Here is a 21,160-nt window from a genome sequence, read left to right on the forward strand (position 1 = left end):
GATGAATCCCCTCTCCGGCAGGGTGCCGGAGGAGATCTCCGTAATCCCCCGAGATGGGATTGGCGGCGGCGGCGTCTCCGGAAGGTTTTCCGTATCGTGGTTTTTTCGCATCGGGGGTTTCGCGACGGAGGCTTTAAGTAGGCGGAAGGGCGAGTCGGGGGCCGACGAGGGGCCCACACCATAGGGCGGCGCGGGCCCCCCCTTGGCCGCGCGGCCCTATGGTGGCGGCGCCTCATCGCCCCACTTCGTATCCCTTTCGGTCTTCTGGAAGGCTCGTGGCAAAATAGGACCCTGGGTCTTGATTTCGTCCAATTCCGAGAATATTTCGTTACTAGGATTTCTGAAACCAAAAACAGCAGAAAACAAAGAATTGGCACTTCGGCATCTTGTTAATAGGTTAGTTCCAGAAAATGCACGAATATGACATAAAGTGTGCATAAAACATGTAGGTATCATCAATAATATGGCATGGATCATAAGAAATTATCGATACGTCGGAGACGTATCAAGCATCCCCAAGCTTAGTTCTCGCTCGTCCCGAGCAGGTAAAACGATAACAAAGATAATTTCTGAAGTGACATGCCATCATAACCTTGATCATACTATTTGTAAACATATGTAATGAATGCAGCGATCAAAACAATGGTAATGACATGAGTAAACAAGTGAATCATAAAGCAAAGACTTTTCATGAATAGTACTTCAAGACAAGCATTAATAAGTCTTGCATAAGAGTTAACTCATAAAGCAATAAATAAAAGTAAAGGTATTGAAGCAACACAAAGGAAGATTAAGTTTCAGCGGTTGCTTCCAACTTGTAACATGTATATCTCATGGATAATTGTCAACATAGAGTAATATAACAAGTGCAATATGCAAGTATGTAAGAATCAATGCACAGTTCACACAAGTGTTTGCTTCTTGAGGTGGAGAGAGATAGGTGAACTGACTCAACATAAAAGTAAAAAAGAATGGTCCTTCAAAGAGGAAAGCATCGATTGCTATATTTGTGCTAGAGCTTTTATTTTGAAAACATGAAACAATTTTGTCAACGGTAGTAATAAAGCATATGAGTTATGTAAATTATATCTTACAAGTTGCAAGCCTCGTGCATAGTATACTAATAGTGCCCGCACCTTGTCCTAATTAGCTTGGACTACCGGATCTTTGCAATGCACATGTTTTAACCAAGTGTCACAATGGGGTACCTCCATGTCGCCCGTACAAAGGTCTAAGGAGAAAGCTCGCATTTTGGATTTCTCGCTTTTGATTATTCTCAACTTAGACATCCATACCGGGACAACATGGACAACAGTATAATGGACTCCTCTTTAATGCATAAGCATGTGGCAACAATTATTATTCTCATATGAGATTGAGGATATATGTCCAAAACCGAAACTTCCACCATGAATCATGGCTTTAGTTAGCGGCCCAATGTTCTTCTCTAACAATATGCATGCTCCAACCATTAAGGTGGTAGATCTCTCTTACTTCATACAAGACGGACATGCATAGCAACTCACATGATATTCAACAAAGAATAGTTGATGGCGTCCCCAGAAGCATGGTTATCGCACAACAAACAACTTAATAAGAGATAAAGTGCATAAGTACATATTCAATACCACAATAGTATTTAAGCTATTTGTCCCATGAGCTATATATTGCAAAGGTGAATGATGGAATTTTAAAGGTAGCACTCAAGCAATTTACTTTGGAATGGCGGATAAATACCATGTAGTAGGTAGGTATGGTGGACACAAATGGCATAGTGGTTGGCTCAAGGATTTTGGATGCATGAGAAGTATTCCCTCTCGATACAAGGTTTAGGCTAGCAAGGTTATTTGAAACAAACACAAGGATGAACGGTGCAGCAAAACTCACATAAAACAAATATTGTAAACATTATAAGACTCTACACCGTCTTCCTTGTTGTTCAAAACTCAATACTAGATATTATCTAGACTCTAGAGAAACCAAATATGCAAACCAAATTAGCAAGCTCTAAGTGTTTCTTCATTAATGGGTGCAAAGTATATGATGCAAGAGCTTAAACATGAGCACAACAATTGCCAAGTATCAAATTATCCAAGACATTTTAGAGTTACTACATGTAGTATTTTCCAATTCCAACCATATAACAATTTAACGAAGAAGAAACTTCGCCATGAATACTATGAGTAGAGCCTAAGGACATACTTGTCCATATGCTACAGCGCAGCGTGTCTCTCTCCCACAAAGTGAATGCTAGGATCCATTTTATTCAAACAAAACAAAAAACAAAAACAAACCGACGCTCCAAGCAAAGTGCATAAGATGTGACGGAATAAAAATATAATTTCAGGGGAGGAACCTGATAATGTTGTCGATGAAGAAGGGGATGCCTTGGGCATCCCCAAGCTTAGACGCTTGAGTCTTCTTAGAATATGCAGGGGTGAACCACCGGGGCATCCCCAAGCTTAGAGCTTTCACTCTCCTTGATCATATTGCATCATACTCCTCTCTTGATCCTTGAAAACTTCCTCCACACCAAACTCGAAACAACTCATTAGAGGGTTAGTGCACAATAAAAATTAACATGTTCAGAGGTGACACAATCATTCTTAACACTTCTGGACATTGCATAAAGCTACTGGACATTAATGGATCAAAGAAATTCATCCAACATAGCAAAAGAGGCAATGCAAAATAAAAGGCAGAATCTGTCAAAACAGAACAGTCCGTAAAGATGGATTTTATTAGGCCATCAGACTTGCTCAAATGAAAATTCTCAAATTGAATGAAAGTTGCGTACATATCTGAGGATCATGCTCGTAAATTGGCTTAATTTTCTGAGCTACCTACAGGGAGGTAGACCCAGATTCGTGACAGCAAAGAAATCTGGAACTGCGCAAGTAATCCAAATCTAGTACTTACTTTACTATCAAAGACTTTACTTGGCACAACAAAACTCAAAACTAAGATAAGGAGAGGTTGCTACAGTAGTAAACAACTTCCAAGACTCAAATATAAAACAAAAATACTGTAGTAAAAACATGGGTTGTCTCCCATAAGCGCTTTTCTTTAACGCCTTTCAGCCTAGGCGCGAAAGTGTGACTCAAGTAACATCAAGAGATGAAGCATCAACATCATAATTTGTTCTAATAATAGAATCATAAGGTAACTTCATTCTCTTTCTAGGGAAGTGTTCCATACCTTTCTTGAGAGGAAATTGATATTTAATATTACCTTCCTTCATATCAATAGTAGCACCAACGGTTCGAAGAAAAGGTCTTCCCAATATAATGGGACAAGATGCATTGCATTCAATATCCAAGACAACAAAATCAACGGGGACAAGGTTATTGTTAACCATAATATGAACATTATCAACTCTCCCCAAAGGTTTGTTTTTAGCATTATCAGCGAGATTAACATCCAGATAACAGTTTTTCAATGGTGGCAAGTCAAGCATATCATAGACTTTCTTAGGCATAACAGAAATACTTGCACCAAGATCACATAAAGCGTTACAATCAAAATCTTTGACTCTCATTTTAATGATGGGCTCCCAACCATCCTCTAGCTTTCTAGGAATAGAAGTTTCAAGTTTTAGTTTCTCTTCTCTAGCTTTTATGAGAGCATTTGTAATATGTTTTGTGAAAGCCAAGTTTACAGACGCTAGCATTGGGACTCTTAGCAAGTTTTTGTAAGAACTTTATAACTTCAGAGATGTGGCAATCATCAAAATCTAAATCATTACAATCTAAAGCAATGGGATTATCATCCCCAAGGTTGGAAAAAATTTCAGCAGTTTTATCACAAGTAGTTTCAGCAGCTTTAGCAGCTTCAGGTAATTTTGCGCGCTTTGCACTAGGAGTAGAAGCATTGCCAACACCAATTATTTTATTATTGATAGTAGGAGGTGCAGCAACATGTGAATCATTAGCATTGCTAGTGGTGGTAATAGTCCAAACTTTAGCTACATTTTTCTCTTTAGCTAGTTTTTCATTTTCTTCTCTATCCCACCTAGCACGCAGTTCAGCCATTAATCTTATATTCTCATTAATTCTAACTTGGATGGCATTTGCTGTAGTAACAATTTTATTTTCAATATCCCTATTAGGCATAACTTTCGATTTCAAAAGATCAACATCAGAGGCAAGACTATCAACCTTAGAAGCAAGAATATCAATTTTATTGAGCTTTTCCTCAACAGATTTGTTAAAGGCAGTTTGTGTACTAATAAATTCTTTAAGCATAGCTTCAAGTCCAGGGGGTGTATTCCTATTATTTTTTTAAGAATTCCCATAAGAATTAGCATAACCGTTACCATTATTATAAGGATATGGCCTATAGTTATTACTAGAATTGTTCCGATAAGCATTGTTGTTGAAATTATTATTTTTAATGAAGTTTACATCAACATGTTCTTCTTGCGCAACTAATGAAGCTAATGGAACATTATTAGGATCAACATTAGTCCTATCGTTCGCAAGCATAGACATAATAGCATCAACCTTATCATTCAAGGAAGAGGATTCTTCAACAGAATTTACCTTCTTACCTTGTGGAGCTCTTTTCGTGTGCCATTCAGAGTAATTAACCATCATATTATCAAGGAGCTTTGTTGCTTCACCAAGAGTGATGGACATAAAGGTACCTCCAAGCAGCTGAATCCAATAAATTCCGTGAACAAAAATTTAGTCCTCGCATAGAAGGTTTGGATGATCATCCAAGTAGTCGATCCATGGGTTGGGCAATTTTTAACCAAAGATTTCATTCTTTCCCAAACTTGAGCAACATGTTCATTATCCAATTGTTTAAAATTCATTATGCTACTCCTCAAAGATATAATTTTAACAGGGGGATAATATCTACCAATAAAAGCATCCTTGCATTTAGTCCAGGAATCAATACTATTCTTAGGCAGAGATAGCAACCAATCTTTAGCTCTTCCTCTTAATGAGAAAGGAAACAATTTTAATTTTATAATGTCACCATCTACATCTTTATACTTTTGCATTTCACATAGTTCAACAAAATTATTGAGATGGGCAGCAGCATCATCGAACTAACACTGGAAAATTGCTCTCGCATAACAAGATTAAGTAAAGCAGGTTTAATTTCAAAGAATTCCGTTGTAGTAGCAGGTGGAGCAATAGGTGTGCATAAGAAATCATTATTATTTGTGCTAGTGAAGTCACACAACTTAGTATTTTCAGGGGTGGCCATTTTAGCAGTAGTAAATAAAGCAAACTAGATAAAGTAAATGCAAGTAACTAATTTTTTTTTGTGTTTTTGATATAGCAAACAAGACAGTAAATAAAGTAAAACTAGCAACTAATTTTTTTTGTGTTTTGATATAATGCAGCAAACAAAGTAGTAAATAAAATAAAGCAAGACAAAAACAAAGTAAAGAGATTGAGAAGTGGAGACTCCCTTGCAGCGTGTCTTGATCTCCCCGAGCAACGGCGCCGTAAAAAGAGCTTGATGGCGTGTAACTCACACGTTCGTTGGGAACCCCAAGAGGAAGGTATGATGCGCACAGCAGCAAGTTTTCCCTCGGAAAGAAACCAAGGTTTATCGAACCAGGAGGAGCCAAGAAGCACGTTGAAGGTTGATGGCGGCGGGATGTAGTGCGGCGCAACACCGGAGATCCCGGCGCCAACGTGGAACCTGCACAACACAACCAAAGTACTTTGCCCCAACGAAACAGATGAGGTTGTCAATCTCACCGGCTTGCTGTAACAAAGGATTAACCGTATTGTGTGGAAGATGATTGTTTGCACAGTAAAACAGAGAGAAACAAGTATTGCAGACAGATTTGTATTTCAAGTATAAAAGAATGGACCGGGGTCCACAGCTCACTAGAGGTGTCTCTCCCATAAGATAAAAGCATGTTGGGTGAACAAATTACAGTCGGGCAATTGACAAATAGAGAGAGCATAACAATGCACATACATGTCATGATAAGTATAGTGAGATTTAATTGGGCATTACGACAAAGTACATAGACCGCCATCCAACCGCATCTATGCCTAAAAAGTCCACCTTCAGAGTTATCGTCCGAACCCCTCCGGTATTAAGTTGCTAAACAACGTGACAATTGCATTAAGTATGGTGCGTAATGTAATCAATAACTACATCCTCGGACATAGCATCAATGTTTTATCCCTAGTGGCAACAAGACAACACAACCTTAGAACTTTCTGTCACTGTCCGAGGTGTCAATGCAGGCATGAACCCACTATCGAGCATAAATACTCCCTCTTGGAGTTAAGAGCAAAAACTTGGCCAGAGCCTCTACTAATAACGGAGAGCATGCAAGATCATAAACAACACATATGCAATAACTTGATAATTAACATAACATGGTATTCTCTATCCATCGGATCCCGACAAACACAACATAGAGTATTACGGATAGATGATCTTGATCATGTTAGGCAGCTCACAAGATCCAACAATGAAGCACAATGAGGAGAAGACAACCATCTAGCTACCGCTATGGACCCATAGTCCAGGGGTGAACTACTCACTCATCACTCCGGAGGCGACCATGGCGGTGAAGAGTCCTCCGGGAGATGAATCCCCTCTCCGGCAGGGTGCCGGAGGAGATCTCCGTAATCCCCCGAGATGGGATTGGCGGCGGCGGCGTCTCCGGGAAGGTTTTCCGTATCGTGGTTTTTTCGCATCGGGGTTTCGCGACGGAGGCTTTAAGTAGGCGGAAGGGCAGAGTCGGGGGCTGACGAGGGGCCCACACCATAGGGCGGCGCGGGCCCCCCTTGGCCGCGCGGCCCTATGGTGGCGGCGCCTCGTCGCCCCACTTCGTATCCCTTTCGGTCTTCTGGAAGGCTCGTGGCAAAATAGGACCCTGGGTCTTGATTTCGTCCAATTCCGAGAATATTTCGTTACTAGGATTTCTGAAACCAAAAACAACAGAAAACAACAACTGGCACTTCGGCATCTTGTTAATAGGTTAGTTCCAGAAAATGCACGAATATGACATGAAGTGTGCATAAAACATGTAGGTATCATCAATAATATGGCATGGATCATAAGAAATTATCGATACGTCGGAGACGTATCAGAGCCCATAAGCCTTCAGGATCTCTAGGAAGAAGTCCGAAGGCGGAAATGAGAAGCCCCGCTCCACTAGTGCTTTCGTCAGCACCATCTCGTTGTCTTGGGGGGCTGGAGCTAAGGCATTTGGCGTTGTCCTCCAGCTTCCGGGTTGCAAGAAGCCTTCACCCTCCAAGTTCTTCAGCTCAGTCTCTGTGGTGGTGCAGGGCCACCATTTCCCTTTGGATTCCGAATCCCGCTGACGGGCTTTGGATTTCTTGGCAGCGATCTCTTCCGCCTTCTTCTCTGTTTGTTCCGCCTCGGAGGTTTTCTCCGGGAAAGCTGAGGTGCCCTCGGCGTCCTTGCCGGAATCTTTAGTGGGATCCAGCAGGACTGGGACGAAGGGAGGCGGAGCGGAGGAGATGGGCGTCGCCATGATCGGCTCACTAGGGGGAGGCGGAGTCGCGGAAGACATCTGAAGACAGAAAAGATCGCGGAAAAGCAAAGTTTAGTCGGATCCGCGTCTTCGTCCTAATGATCATCCCTACCAACTACGGCAAAGGATCAAAGCTCGGAGAGCTTACCGTAATGGATTCCGCGGTGGTCGGAGTCGCCGGCGACGAGGTTTTCGTACGGTGGCTCGCCGGAGTTAAGAACACGATGAACACCACGGTGGTGAAATCGCTCCGGTGATGCTCCGGCGAGTTTTCCGGCGGGTTCCGGCACGGCGGAGGAGGAGCTCGCGAGCGGCGTTGCGTGGAGAGGTGAGAAAGGGGGTGAATGAGGAGTTAGGGTTGACGGTGGATATTTATAGGCCGGAGGGACGAGATTCGTGCTCCGCATCCTGTGGTCGGAACGCAAGCGTCGCACCGTTGGCTGTGCGACACGTGTCCAAAACCCTAAACGGTAAAAATGGCTAAGGATAAGTTACCGCGCAAATCGCACGAAAATGGCGCCATAATTGGCGGAACCGTTTGAGTCTTTTAAGATTCCGGGTAATTGCGTGAGGATAAGATGATTCTCATTCGAAGCAGAGGATAACCTGGAAACATATTCAAATCATCGATGGATGAAGTTCCGCAGAATGAGAGCATTTTCCGACTAAAGGTTGGGAAAAGAAGAAAATGTGAAGTTGGAGTTCTTCAAGTTTCTCCGCGTTACTGATATTGTCGGAGACCATGATGGACTAGCAAGGCGGAAACAGCAGGCGAAACTCGGAGAACTCTGGGGGCTACTGTTGTGGGTATACTTCATGGGTGTACCATCGACAGTGCCTAGATCCGGCAAGCCCGGGTGGTCCACAGTCGGTGATGAGGCATGTGGCCCATCGGGCGGCCCAGTTGCTGTTGATCATGAAGGAAGAAGTCCGGCCCAGGATCAGTAAGCCGGATCCGTACCGACATTCGGAGGAACCCGGATCCGGGAGGCCCATGAGGAACCCGGATCCAGTACGACGTATATGGAAGGCGGATCCGTGACGTACACGGCAAGACATTGTACCGTAGTTAGGCAATCTGTAATCCGGCTAGGACTCTCCATGTAAACCCTAGATCCGTGCGCCTTTATAAGCCGGATCCTGGGAGCCCTAGAGGCACAACCACAACTCATTGTAACAACGCGAAAGCGCCCAGATAATTCCAGACAAGCAGCAGTAGGCTCTGTCATCGTGCAGGTGTTTCGAAGCTGGGTAACTCGCGTACCACCATCCCGTGTGCACTCCGCCCTATGGCCCCTACCTCTTCTCCCCCTCGTGAGGATCCCTCCTCCGAGGTACCGTCGATTAGGCAACGACAGTAACCAATAGTGGTTACATATTACAACATTCTACAATAGCATGTCGTGTATCCAGTCTGAGTCAATCAGGAATAGTACACCCGAATATATGAGTGACAAGCTAAATAATCATCATTGCGGTGACACCAAGAGAAGTAATTATTGAAAACAACACTAGGGCGAGCCAACGCGTAGCTGGCGATTCACCACAGCAGTGTACAAGCTCAACCATCTTTGAGCCTAGGCTTCCACTTTACCATGCCTGTCGCAGAAAGATTTGATCCTTTCAAGGCTATCTTCAAGAGATGGTAGGTCAATGGCGAAAGTGATGCGAGCCCAATTCTTCATTCCTAGTGCAGTACCTGCAAGATGTTCAGGTACATCAGGTCAGATTTGAGCAATGGAGTAGCAGCAACATTACGTAGTACTTATTTTTCCAAATTGATGTTATTGGTAAAACTCTTTTTGGGAGAACGACTTTCAGGATGTATGGAACTTCACCTGGCATAACTAATACAGATTCTTCTTTTGCCAGCGTGCAGCAGAAATCTATATCATCGCAAAAGCCATCCAAGCAAGAGAGATCCAACTTTACCTGAAAAACAAGCATAATATCAGAATTATATACTCATTGTAATAGAGTACACCTTAACCAACTGATCTAAAGAATGTTAACTTGTGCACTTACCATCACAAACATTGATCCCTCCGGTTTGTGCGGACATGTAATGCCCCTGATGTCCTTTATTTTACCGAACAATAAATCCGATGAGTTCCTTAACAGATCAAGAATTTTGTTGAAGTACTCTTGCTTTGTGTTGGCAATAATTTGGGGGACTGCTCCCTGTGATAAACAAGTATTTAGAATATAAGAGACATGCTGGAAACTAGCGATCATGACTACGATGCTATTATCTAAACAGTACATGTGGAAATGAAGGATTTTTATTCAAAAGAGTGAAAATCAAAAGGCCTATACCTGAACAAATGTTGCAGGATCTGTTGAGATATTGGCATAGCTCTGAATTGCTTGGTTAACCTGTTAGGAGAAATAAACACAAGTAACATGTTACCATATTAGATTGAATATGACCTTTCAGAGACACTGGGTACATGTAGAGATAGGTAAGACGAAACAAAATAATTAGGGAGTACGAGAGATTTCAACAATTGTAGACACTGGCTGCATTTCGTATGAAAGAACATGTAAGTATCACATGTGAAATGCTGCTTTGAATTTCTAAGGATAATAATTCAGCGATTTGTAAACCATAGAACACTGAATTCTGAATTCTGACAACATTGCAATCATAAGATTTGGTGAAACCCAAAATAAAACAAATAGTAAATCCATTTTTTTACCCGCTAGTTTGTCATTTGTGACAATAATTACCTCATTTGGTAGAAATTCTTCTTGCTTATCCCATTTAGCGAAATTTCTGCCAACTCTTACCCCATTTAGCGAAACTTGTGCTAATATTTAAACTTAAGCATAGTTCTGCTGTCTATATACAAAAAACGTCAGGACGACTAAAGAGCTCGTCGGCGCCACGTTTGTGTTGACAGCAGTCGCACCATGACATTAGCAGTGTTCTTTCATCCATTAACGAAATAGGCAAACTCATGTACTGATCTTGTGTGCCGAGCTCGTGGGAGGCATCAATTTTGTTAACAACGGCTGCAACACCATCGTCTTCTGTTTTCTGGATGTAGCTAATTAAGCGCTGACTAGTTAGCTATGTAGCTAGTGATGCTATAGTTATAGTCTACTTAAGTATGTATACGTTGGTTACACGCTATCCTCTACTGGAATCACTAGCTAGCGCCGGAAGACAGGTACAAAGCCATGTTGCAGCCAAGTAGAACGGTGAAAAAATTTAATTGGGGTAAGAATCGGCACATGTTTTGCTAAATGGGGTAAATCGGATAACTTTCTATTAAATGGGGCAATTATTGTCGCATATGATAAAATAAGGGGTAAAAAAGAATTTACTCCAAAACAAACGGGTGGGAGCGTGAAGTTCCCAACACTGATACGGGGATGAAGTGCGCAAACTATATGCAGCTGATAGACCATTTAAAAGCCCCCACCTGAACTTTTCATTTTATCATAAGATTTGGTGAAACCCGAAATAAAACAAATAGTAAATCCATTTTTTTACCCTCTAGTTGTCATTTGTGACAATAATTACCCTATTTGGTAGAAATTCTTCCTGTTTACCCCATTTAGCGAAATTTCTGCCAACTCTTACCCCATTTAGCGAAACTTGTGCTAATTCTTAACACAATTAAACTTAAGCATAGTTATGATGTCTATATACGAAAAACGTCAGGACGACTGAAGAGCTCGTCGGCGCCACGTTTGTGTTGACATTAGTCGCACCATGACATTAGCAATGTTCTTCCATCCATTAACGAAATAGGCGAATTCATGTACTGATCTTGTGTGCCGAGCTCGTGGGATGCATCAATTTTGTTAACAACGGTTGCAACACCATCGTCTTCTATTTTCTGGATGCAGCAAATTAAGCGTTGACTAGTTAGCTATGTAGTTAGTGATGCTATAGTTATAGTCTACTTAAGTATGTATACGTTGGTTACACGCTATCCTCTACTGGAATCACTAGCTAGCGCCGAAAGACAGGTACAAAGCCATGTTGCAGCCAAGTAGAACGGTGAAAAAAATTAATTGGGGTAAGAATTGGCACATGTTTCGCTAAATGGGGTAAATCGGATAACTTTCTACTAAATGGGGTAATTATTGTCGCATATGATAAAAATAAGGGGTAGAATTTACTCTAAAACAAACGGGTGGGAGCGTGAAGCGCCCAACACTGATACGGGGATGAAGTGCGCAAATTATATGCAGCTGATAGACCATTTAAAACAGGAGACCTGAACTTTTCATTTTATCATAAGATTGGGTGAAACCCCAAAGAAAACAAACGGGAGGGAGCGTGAAGCGCCCAACCCAAACGGGGATGAAGTGCACAAACTATATGCAGCTGATAGACCATTTAAAACAGGAGATGCATATTAAACAGATCGAACGTTCACCTTGGCTTCCTTTAAGATGCCATCCGGGTCACATGTTGCGATCCAGCCAAGTCGCCAACCAGGCACAAGCCATCTCTTAGATATAGATCCCAAGGTGATCACTGGGGCTGTCTTGGCAAAAACACCCATGGGTATGAAAGGCCTATCCCCAAATGCCAAATGGGCATATACCTCATCAGCAATTATCAATATGCCAAGCTCTCTGGCAGTTTCTGCAATCTGTTCATTGGAAACAAAGTAGTACATGTTGTGCAAATTGCATCAGATGCAAAACAGGGAACACACATGGTAGACTTACTTTTTTCTAGGAACACAAGTTAGGCTTACCTGGGCTAAATGATCATGCGAGTACACGCTCCCACAAGGGTTACCAGGGTTGATTATGACAATCGCAACAGTGTTGTCATCAGCAAGAGCCTTCACGGACTCGAGGTCTACCTCCCAGCCTCTCTCGGGCATGAGGTCGAAATGTCGATCCTCGAGATTGCTGAATGTGGTCCGCGCCTCGTACAACGGAAACCCAGGTTTCGGAAGCAAGATGTTAGCGCCGGGCTGGGCAAGAGCAGAGATCATGATCTCGATCGCCTGGACGCACCCGGAGGTCAGGTAAATATCATCTGGTGAAAGGTCGTAGGGAAGATCTCGGGATAGGTACTCTGCAACAGAACTGTGTTTTCACGAAGAGATATGAGATGCTCTGTCCGAGGATTGGGATGCTGGAGATTGGGCCGGGTGGGTGGGTGGGCGGAGCTGCTCACCTGCGCGCGTGGGGTTCGCCGCTGCTGCGGGAGTAGCCGTTGTGCTCCCTGGTCCGGAGCGCGTCCACGACGGCGTCCTCGGCTTCCGGCGCCGTCTGGAAGCAGGCGGAGGCGGTGGGGTCGCCATGGGCGAGATGCACGACGGAGCGCGTGCTGGAAGGGTCGACGGAAGAGGTGAGACGGCCGATCACCGCGCGGATGCTCAGGCTGCCGGCGGCCGTCAGCTGCGTGCCCACTGACGGCCGGGAGAAGCGCCACCGGGGTCGGGTCTCACCCACGTCGTCGTCCCCGTGGCGGCTAGTGCCGTTCTCCATTTTTTGTCTGATGGCCGTGTTCTTGCTCGCCGATGTGTTTTGATCTAAAAAAATACTCCGTAATAATAATCTTTTGTCTACTGCTTCTTGCTATGTAGCACCTAGTGAGCATCTAAATGAAAAAAAATGCTACTGAGCATCTTCATCTTTATTAAATTGTTTCAAGTAGAGGACAGAGCATTGGACAAAGGTTAAGATAACTTAAATTCAGCGGGAGTAGGACCAATACTGATCGTGTGTCGTCCGATCCTGTGGCTACTACCGTATGCCCTTTCATCCTCAGGCCTCAGCCCAAGATATTTTGCATGTGTTTGTGTGGCTTTGTAAGCCTGCTTGTGCTCAGGTTATAAATAGGCTTGGGCCTTAATAAAGTTTTCTATGCGGTCAAGAAAAAAATCCAGCAGCCCATTATTCCAGCCTATGTCTAGTTGACGCTTGAAATTGATTATGTAAAAACATGGTTATCTTTCTTCGTACTCCCTCCAATCCATTTTACTTGATGCTGAAATAGATATATCTACAACTAAAATGTGTCTACATATAACTATATTAGCATCAAGTCATATGAATCAGAAGAGTATTAAATTGAATTCTGACTGATGATCCATTGTGCGATATATTCAACATTTGGTTCATTCAGGTACGATTGTGTCATAGTTTTATAGATGAAAATTAGTTTATCGTTGCATGAACAAAATTGCTAATATTGATCCCAATTTTTTTAAAAAAATAGGTAAAGCTAGTCCATGTGTAGCCAGCCATCACATTGTAAAAATAGGATAAGTTCGATCTATTGTTATTGAGGCCTCCTAAAAGGATCTACTAAATTCATCTAACTGTTCTAAATAATCAAAATGGTCGGTTAGTAGCGGAATTCCTTGTCGGATTTTGGTGAAATGTTTTTTTGGTCGAGGACATCCAAACACGTCATAAGCTAAACCTATACTAACAAATACCAACCCGCAATGAATAGGGAAGATATAATATTTCTATGAATAACCTAGTACCAAATATTGGTAATAATATCAGCAAAAGAACATTCTCAACATACTAACACTGTGAGAGCCAAAGTCTAATGTGGAACCTGTCACGACAAATGCATACGAGACAATCTCTTAGCTGCACCCAAATCCTTCATCTCAAACTCACTCTTGAGCATGGCCTTAACCTCATCAAGTGCATAATGACTCTTCCCATAAATAAGGATGCCATCAACATAAAGCAACAAATACAACCTAGAGCCACCTGCAAGTACCCGCCGTTGACATAAGCATCCACTGCTTTGGAGACTGCTTCAAGCCATACAATGACTTCTTAAGCCATATAATGACATTATTTTTTAGGGTAATAGTGAGTATGGGCGCAACGACCATTAATATGAGTTCCTTTCTAGAAGAAAAACAGGTTGGAACTAGATGGTTTCCCCTCATTGGTAAACAAAACCATTATTGGTTTGAGAGCACTTTCCTTAGAAAAGAACTACAACAAAGTTATTGACGCAGCTCTCGACATCTCTGCTATGACGAGAATGGATTCTACTTTCTCGGTGCCTTGCTAACTTGTATTTGTGAAGGATATGTTAAGAAAATTTACTAAATACCCATGGGGGTAGGTACCCATCAACATCGACACCATTGGATGACATGGAATATGTTTGAGCAGTAGCCGCTAAGCATAGTATAAACCTCTCTTAGCGCACATGTGAGCTAGCTCAAAGACGGCCATGCACAGGTGCATGCATGCATAGTTGCAACATAGATAAAGGAAACCACATGCTACAACGCTAGTTAGAATGTAGTTTTAGATTCATAACACATTGATGACAAAAGCAAATATCGGTATACAGTTCATACGTCAGAGTTTTCAAATTCAAATCGTGAGAGTGAAGCAAACTGTTGTTTTAGACGGAACTTAAATGTGGTTCTGTAGGCGATGGAAATAAAATATGGCTCCGTATAGGATGAAAATAAAATGCGGTTGCATACACGCTAGAAATAAAATGCGTTTCCGTACACGATGGAAATATTTGACTCATGTAGGTACTATGGGCCATTTTTCTGTTTTAGCAATGAAAAGAAAATATTCAGTAGCCCCCTGCGATAGTTGCTACCATGCCATCCATACCAACTCACTTACTTTTAGAATATATATATATATATAACAAAATTATGTTAGTTACACATTTTATGAGAAAAAGTGTAATTGACACGACATCGATAATCGATTGGAGTTGCATATTTCTCGAGAAAAATCCAACTGGTATCTAAAAACAGCGAGCATCAAAAATTGATTGGAGTTGCATTTTTTATCTTTAAAAAGCTAGTGCAACTTGTATTGAAAACGGGATTACACATTTCTCGAGAAAAGTGCAACTCAGTGTGGCTTTTGCTTGCGTGTTCTCACGAAAATTGTAACTTGTTCTGAAAATCGCTCACTAATTGCACTTTTTTGCAAAATAATGCAGATCATATCCAAACACTATTGCTTCTTAAACTATTAGACAATTCCCTGCGCGTTTCTGCAGAAATTGTTTGCAATATATTGTGATATCATGTTTTAGGGTATAATACGATGCCATTTGGTTGCATGGAAGAGGAATTCTTGTATTAATAATATTAGATGTCAATCAAAAATATTTATGGCTGATTCTCTACCATTTAAGTAGCATGTGCCTTTGCAATATGTGTCTTCCTAGAAAAGAAAGGAAGAAATAAACAAATGGCACTCTACAATGATTTCAGTATTTGCAATAAGAATTTATTTAGGTGGTAATAAATCAAAAATGATGAATTTCACCGTCGTTTGAGCTTATGCAAGTACTAAATATAGATCATTGTTGTTTGGCTGTCTAAGCCAACATCTATCTCTTCCATATTTTAGAAATGGTTGCATATTGTAGAACTAAGAGCATTATGATTGGGTGGAGGCTTGAGAGGCAACGACGATGGTGGTGACCAAGGTTTAGTTGCGGCAAGGTCATGTTAGTCAGCTCTGTTCCGACGTGTCCGAATGTCTTTGTGGTGGTCTCCTCTTGTTGTGAAGTCGAAGCTGCTCTTGGGCGGTGTACGATGACCTTCGAGGGGCGGTCCGGTGAAGGTCCTATTCGGCGCTTGTCTTGCGCATCTCCTCTCTGAGGCTCCTCTTCAGAATCGGAGCTGCCGGTCTCTCCTCGAAGAGCCATTTGTTTGCATACTTGAAAGTATAGATCATCTTAGATTCATCTCATATTCATGCTAGGGTTTGTCCATATCCCAAGAACTAATAAGACTACTCACATATGGAGACAATCAAGAACATCATCATAATTTTGTGGAATGAATTAAAGGAATGAAACGAATTCAAATACAAATCCACAATAACAATCAAGATTACAACTATGGTTGGAGGATGATGGTGATGAAGGCGCATCGGTTGATGATGATGAAGAGGATGATGCCTTGTCCTCCGAGGATCCACGTAGCAGCCGGGATCTTGTCTTATCCAAAGTTGCTTCTTGAGATCTGATCTGGGGCGATGTTTCTCGGTTTCGCAGAGCTGTGTGTGTCTGATCTCTGATCCGTCTGCAGGAGGTGAAAGTATTTGACGAGGTAGTGCTCCTGGAGGGTGGTACGGGCGGACGGTACGGGAGCTGTTAAAGTCCTTAGAAGCTGTCCTCGCATTGTCCTTTCGCCCAAGCGTATTATTAAGTGCAAAAATGATTTCTATCACGTCAAAATGCCAAAAAATGACAGTTTTCATTGATATTTCATTATTGAGTTATTATTTTAAGATCATGTGTAAACAAGCATAAAAGGACACGGTAGCGCAGTAAAATACAAAAACCCTACCACTACTTGATGATAACTTGATAAAATAGTAATGCAAAAACATGCTAAAAATGCACCGTCAACAAGCTTAACACATATATCATCTATGATCCATAAGCACACGGTTAAAGATCTCTATGTTGACAACAAACAAACAAAACCATGTTAGGAGGGAAATGCCCTTTCAGCTACCCCTTGTGATATGCTCACCGAGGTTTCAGAGAATATAGTAGGCAAAAGATCTATGTCAAAGAGGGTAGTGCCCCATAGAACTTCAAACTCCTATAACTTATGTTCTTATTAACATGTTTTTTTCTTGTGGGTCATAATGGTTGGACAAGTAGAGAGTATTGCATGCAGTATTTACCTATGTTGGTTTTCTATGGTAAAATAAACCAAAGGCATCACCACATCATACTTAAGATGGATATAAACATGAAGCACCCGTACAAAGAGCCACATAATATCACACCAAATAAGCAGATAAATGGGCAAATGGCAAGTGCTTGAGAAGCTAGAAAATAGCCACACTAACACAATAATGTTTTACATGCCATGATAACAATAATTAAGGAATGACATATCTTTAAAGATATTTTTAACTTAAATTAAATTTGAAAATTCTCATGAAGATTAATAGGTTTGATTTTACAAAATTTATTCCCCTATTTTTGAAGTTAAATTGAAATAAATGGAAGCATACCCACGAGCAGTAGCAGAATGCAAACAAATCAACCATAGACATACTTCTTATCCTCGATTGTTCATTCATTAGGATATTAATATATGAACACATTCAGCCGCTGTAATCGAAAAGATTGCCAAAAAATCAATATGTAAAGTTGACTCCTACAGAATAGATGGGTGGTTGATACTTTACTGAAGATTAAACTACAACATTGTGTTAACTCCTATGAACAATACAATTTACAACTGATCTCATAATCCCCTAAAAAACATCTGGATCTATAAGTACACAAACAATTAAAGTGGGTAAACTATAACATGATTTAGAAAGTGAAGTTACGATGCTTTATTATGAAAGCAAGAGGTGATATGAAACTTTGGGCTTCTTTTTCATATTGTTTCTGCCATAGCTCTTCCTCTTCTGGTCTTCGTAGGATGTGTAAATCCTCATGCTTGGACCAACCAACCAGAATATTTTAAAATGAGGACTAGATGAGAGAAATCACCTTGATCTTTATCACATTTTAACTAATCTTACCTCAACTTCTTCCTACAACAGAATCATTTTTTTGTGCATGAAACACATATTAGCAAAATAAGGCATGCTTTCCTCTTGATTTGAGAACGACGAGAACTGCTTCTTAGAAGGGCTTATGAGGAGGACCTAGCGTTCCTGGTGAAAAGAAAAGATAGCATTCCTCTATTCTTCCCGAAAGACAGAAAGGAAGAAGTTCACGACTGATGAGCCTATTCCACGCGTCCCAAAGGAAAATCCATCTCAGCTTATAAAGTGATGCCTCTTTGACTGGCAAAGTACTAACACAGGGTGATCCAACGGCGCGGATACAACGATCAAAACACTTCTTCTTGTGCCTTAATTAAATAGGGCGAGCTCTAAAAACATACTGAGATTGTACAAGCGATAGGGGCTTTATCGACCCAGGTACATTCTCATTTTGCCTTTCACTCTCAAATTATCATAGAGAAAGAGTTTAAGCAATTGCCAGTTTATCTTAAAAAGTAGAAGGACCTATTTTTGTTGCTACCAAGACATATGATGCATGTATACATGCATGTATGCAAACTTATATTATTTGTACTAGCAACGGATGGGCCCGGCGGCACGCCGCGCCGACTGTGAAATATTATGGTTGTAATATTTTTAAGAACATACTTAAATTGATGTATCATGGTTGTATTATTTTTAAGAACATACTTGAATTGATGGATATAATTAATATTTTCATGTTTTAGCATTAGGTCTTAAGTACATCAAAGAGACACATAAATGTATAAGAATTTAATATGTTATCAAGTAAATAAGTGCGCATCAGAGAGATACATAAATGTAGTCAGTAATGCATAAAAATAACTGGTAATTAACTTGGACATGGGATAAATTGATAGCGAGGGGGGAAACTGAAAGACAGTGAACAAAGTTGTAACCCCACGCGGCCACCGTTACAACACTTGTTAAAATGAATATATGGCAGTAACCAGATTCATCTAAAGCACACACAATTTGCTTATAGCAAAACAGAACCCACATTACTATCATGTTGAACTCTCTCATAGCTTCTTAAAGAAAACATAATCATTATCGCCAATACACCCGAAAATCTGAATATGCAACAATGGATCCTCTTAATTATATTCAGTCATGCTCTTGAACATATATGTCTTCCTCGTGAAGGGTGATATCATAGTATCCTGGTAGCAGTCCTACTTCAAAATCATTAAAAAGTAGTGCCACCGCGCCCAGTATGGTGGCTGGCGGATGGATTTTGTCAATTAAGCATAAAAATATAACAAGAAGCACTAAGTGACCTTGCAAGATTTTGTAGCATTCTCTCGACAGAAGAATCCTGATTTGGACATTACAAAACAATGGAGTAGTCATGCATGGCTTCTGCAAGTTTTTTTTTTTTAAAGAGGCTTCTGCAATGTGAACCTAAGCAACAATGTAACTGAACCTAAGCAGCAATGTAACGTCAATTGTCAGTACGCTCACTTGCATTGACTAAGAAATGATAAATGAAATACTTCAGCAAATTAAATGAAAATATTTGATTGGCATTTAGAATGTATTCTATGTTGAACAACTACATATGAAACCAAACCTCATTAGGTATTGCTATACAGAAGAGACTATTCTATGAATTCATCAACACCATAAAGATGAAGGACTGATGAGCCTACAGACATAGCGTGGCTACCAGAACAAACTTCAAAGACTCTCGTACTTGTGTGTGTGTGGATAAACTGGGCCGTCCAACCTGGCTTGTTATACCGTACCGTCTCCTCTCTCACTCCGCCTCGCCCCGTTGACATAGTAGTCTAGGTTTTCGAGTCTTGTCGTCTATCTCTGTGGAGACTTGGAGTAGGAGGCTGATACCTATAAGGCCCTTCGGAGTTCCATGCCATTTTTTTATTTTCAACTGTTCTAACCGTTATGCAGAAATTGTTTTATGAGGGTCTTCATGCTATCCTGAATATTGATCTGCTTGCTTCCTCGATAATGTAAATTAAAAATATGGAGAAATTACACTATAAATATTACATATTCTGGTTCTTGTTCTTTGTTACTCCCATACTAAATGATGAATACTAATCTGGTTCCTAGAAGGCAGTCAAGGCATTCTCTCCGGCTAGTCTTGTGTTATATGATTGGGTGGTTGCGTTAAATATGAGATGATTCACAGTATATCTCTCCATTGTGAATCTCTACTGACTCATGTGGGAATAATACACTCTCCTGTTGGAAAAATTACCCAAAATTACTGCTCCACACTAAATAAGTTCTTCAAAACTAAGATCTAATTTGCAAAGCCAGTGGCAGTCTGAATAGATACATTATGGCATGCATGCTGCATCATACACAATACAATATTGGTTGGGCATGTATATTCCAAGGGAATTGATGCCACATTCAACTTTTAAGATCACAGGCATAAATTGTTAAACATCACAAATTTAACATACATAATACATGATTTAACATGCTGCAGAATATGTAATACACTTGTGGGTGGATAGCTATTTTCCTGGGATTTGATGACATATTCAAGTCATAAGATCAGAGCACCAATTTCTCACTATTCACGGTTTAACATACATAATACATGATTAACATCGCAGAAACAATATCGAATACGCACCTTACCGATGTCGACAAAAGCAGAAGATCATTTGTGGTTCGCGTAGTGCACCCGTATGTTTCTACCATCAAGCAACTGAAATTAATATCATGTAGGAGAGTTGTGTTAACAAAAGGTGGAAACCTAGAGATCATGGACAGAATAGCACGAACGGCAAGCAAAGCGCTGCAGTAACATCTTGAGGGCCACAACATCGCCGGGAGGAAGTGACGCAGTAGAGGGCAGACCTTGCCGGAAGCCGCCATCAGGACGTGTAAAAATGTTCCTCTTTACCAACTCACACTCAACTTTCATGATACAGGTCGACCTCGTATGCGTGCATCGGTCCTGTATCACCCTCCACCACCGTGAAGTGGTCCATGGTAGTTGATACCGCTGGGTCTTCTGCCGGGGGAGGAAGCCATTTGGGGCCCGTCGTGCTGTACAAAAGTAACAGACTAAGATTCAAAACACACATAGAAGGTTATAGTATAGTTCAGAGAAATGGAACACAACTCTGTGAAAAGGGAAACAAAACATTGTTGTGCAACAGAAAGCTTCAGGTTGGTACATCATAGATA

The 21,160-nt window shown here is 41.1% G+C and overlaps 1 protein-coding gene across 1 annotated transcript; it reads right to left on the reverse strand.

Moving 5' to 3' along the window:
- Positions 1 to 8,869: 8,869 nt before the first annotated feature.
- Positions 8,870 to 13,088, reverse strand: LOC124685425 (nicotianamine aminotransferase 1-like). Its single transcript, XM_047219771.1, has 7 exons — positions 12,636 to 13,088; positions 12,205 to 12,544; positions 11,878 to 12,096; positions 9,800 to 9,859; positions 9,509 to 9,664; positions 9,322 to 9,415; positions 8,870 to 9,182 (listed from the first exon to the last, which is right to left on the reverse strand). The coding sequence occupies exons 1-7, from the start codon at positions 12,947 to 12,949 to the stop codon at positions 9,061 to 9,063; spliced, it is 1,305 nt and encodes a 434-aa protein (XP_047075727.1). The 5' UTR covers positions 12,950 to 13,088; the 3' UTR covers positions 8,870 to 9,060.
- Between the last annotated feature and the right edge of the window lie 8,072 nt (positions 13,089 to 21,160).

The sequence above is a fragment of the Lolium rigidum genome, chromosome 1 (genome assembly GCF_022539505.1).
Source record: "Lolium rigidum isolate FL_2022 chromosome 1, APGP_CSIRO_Lrig_0.1, whole genome shotgun sequence".
NCBI classification, from domain to species: domain Eukaryota; kingdom Viridiplantae; phylum Streptophyta; class Magnoliopsida; order Poales; family Poaceae; genus Lolium; species Lolium rigidum.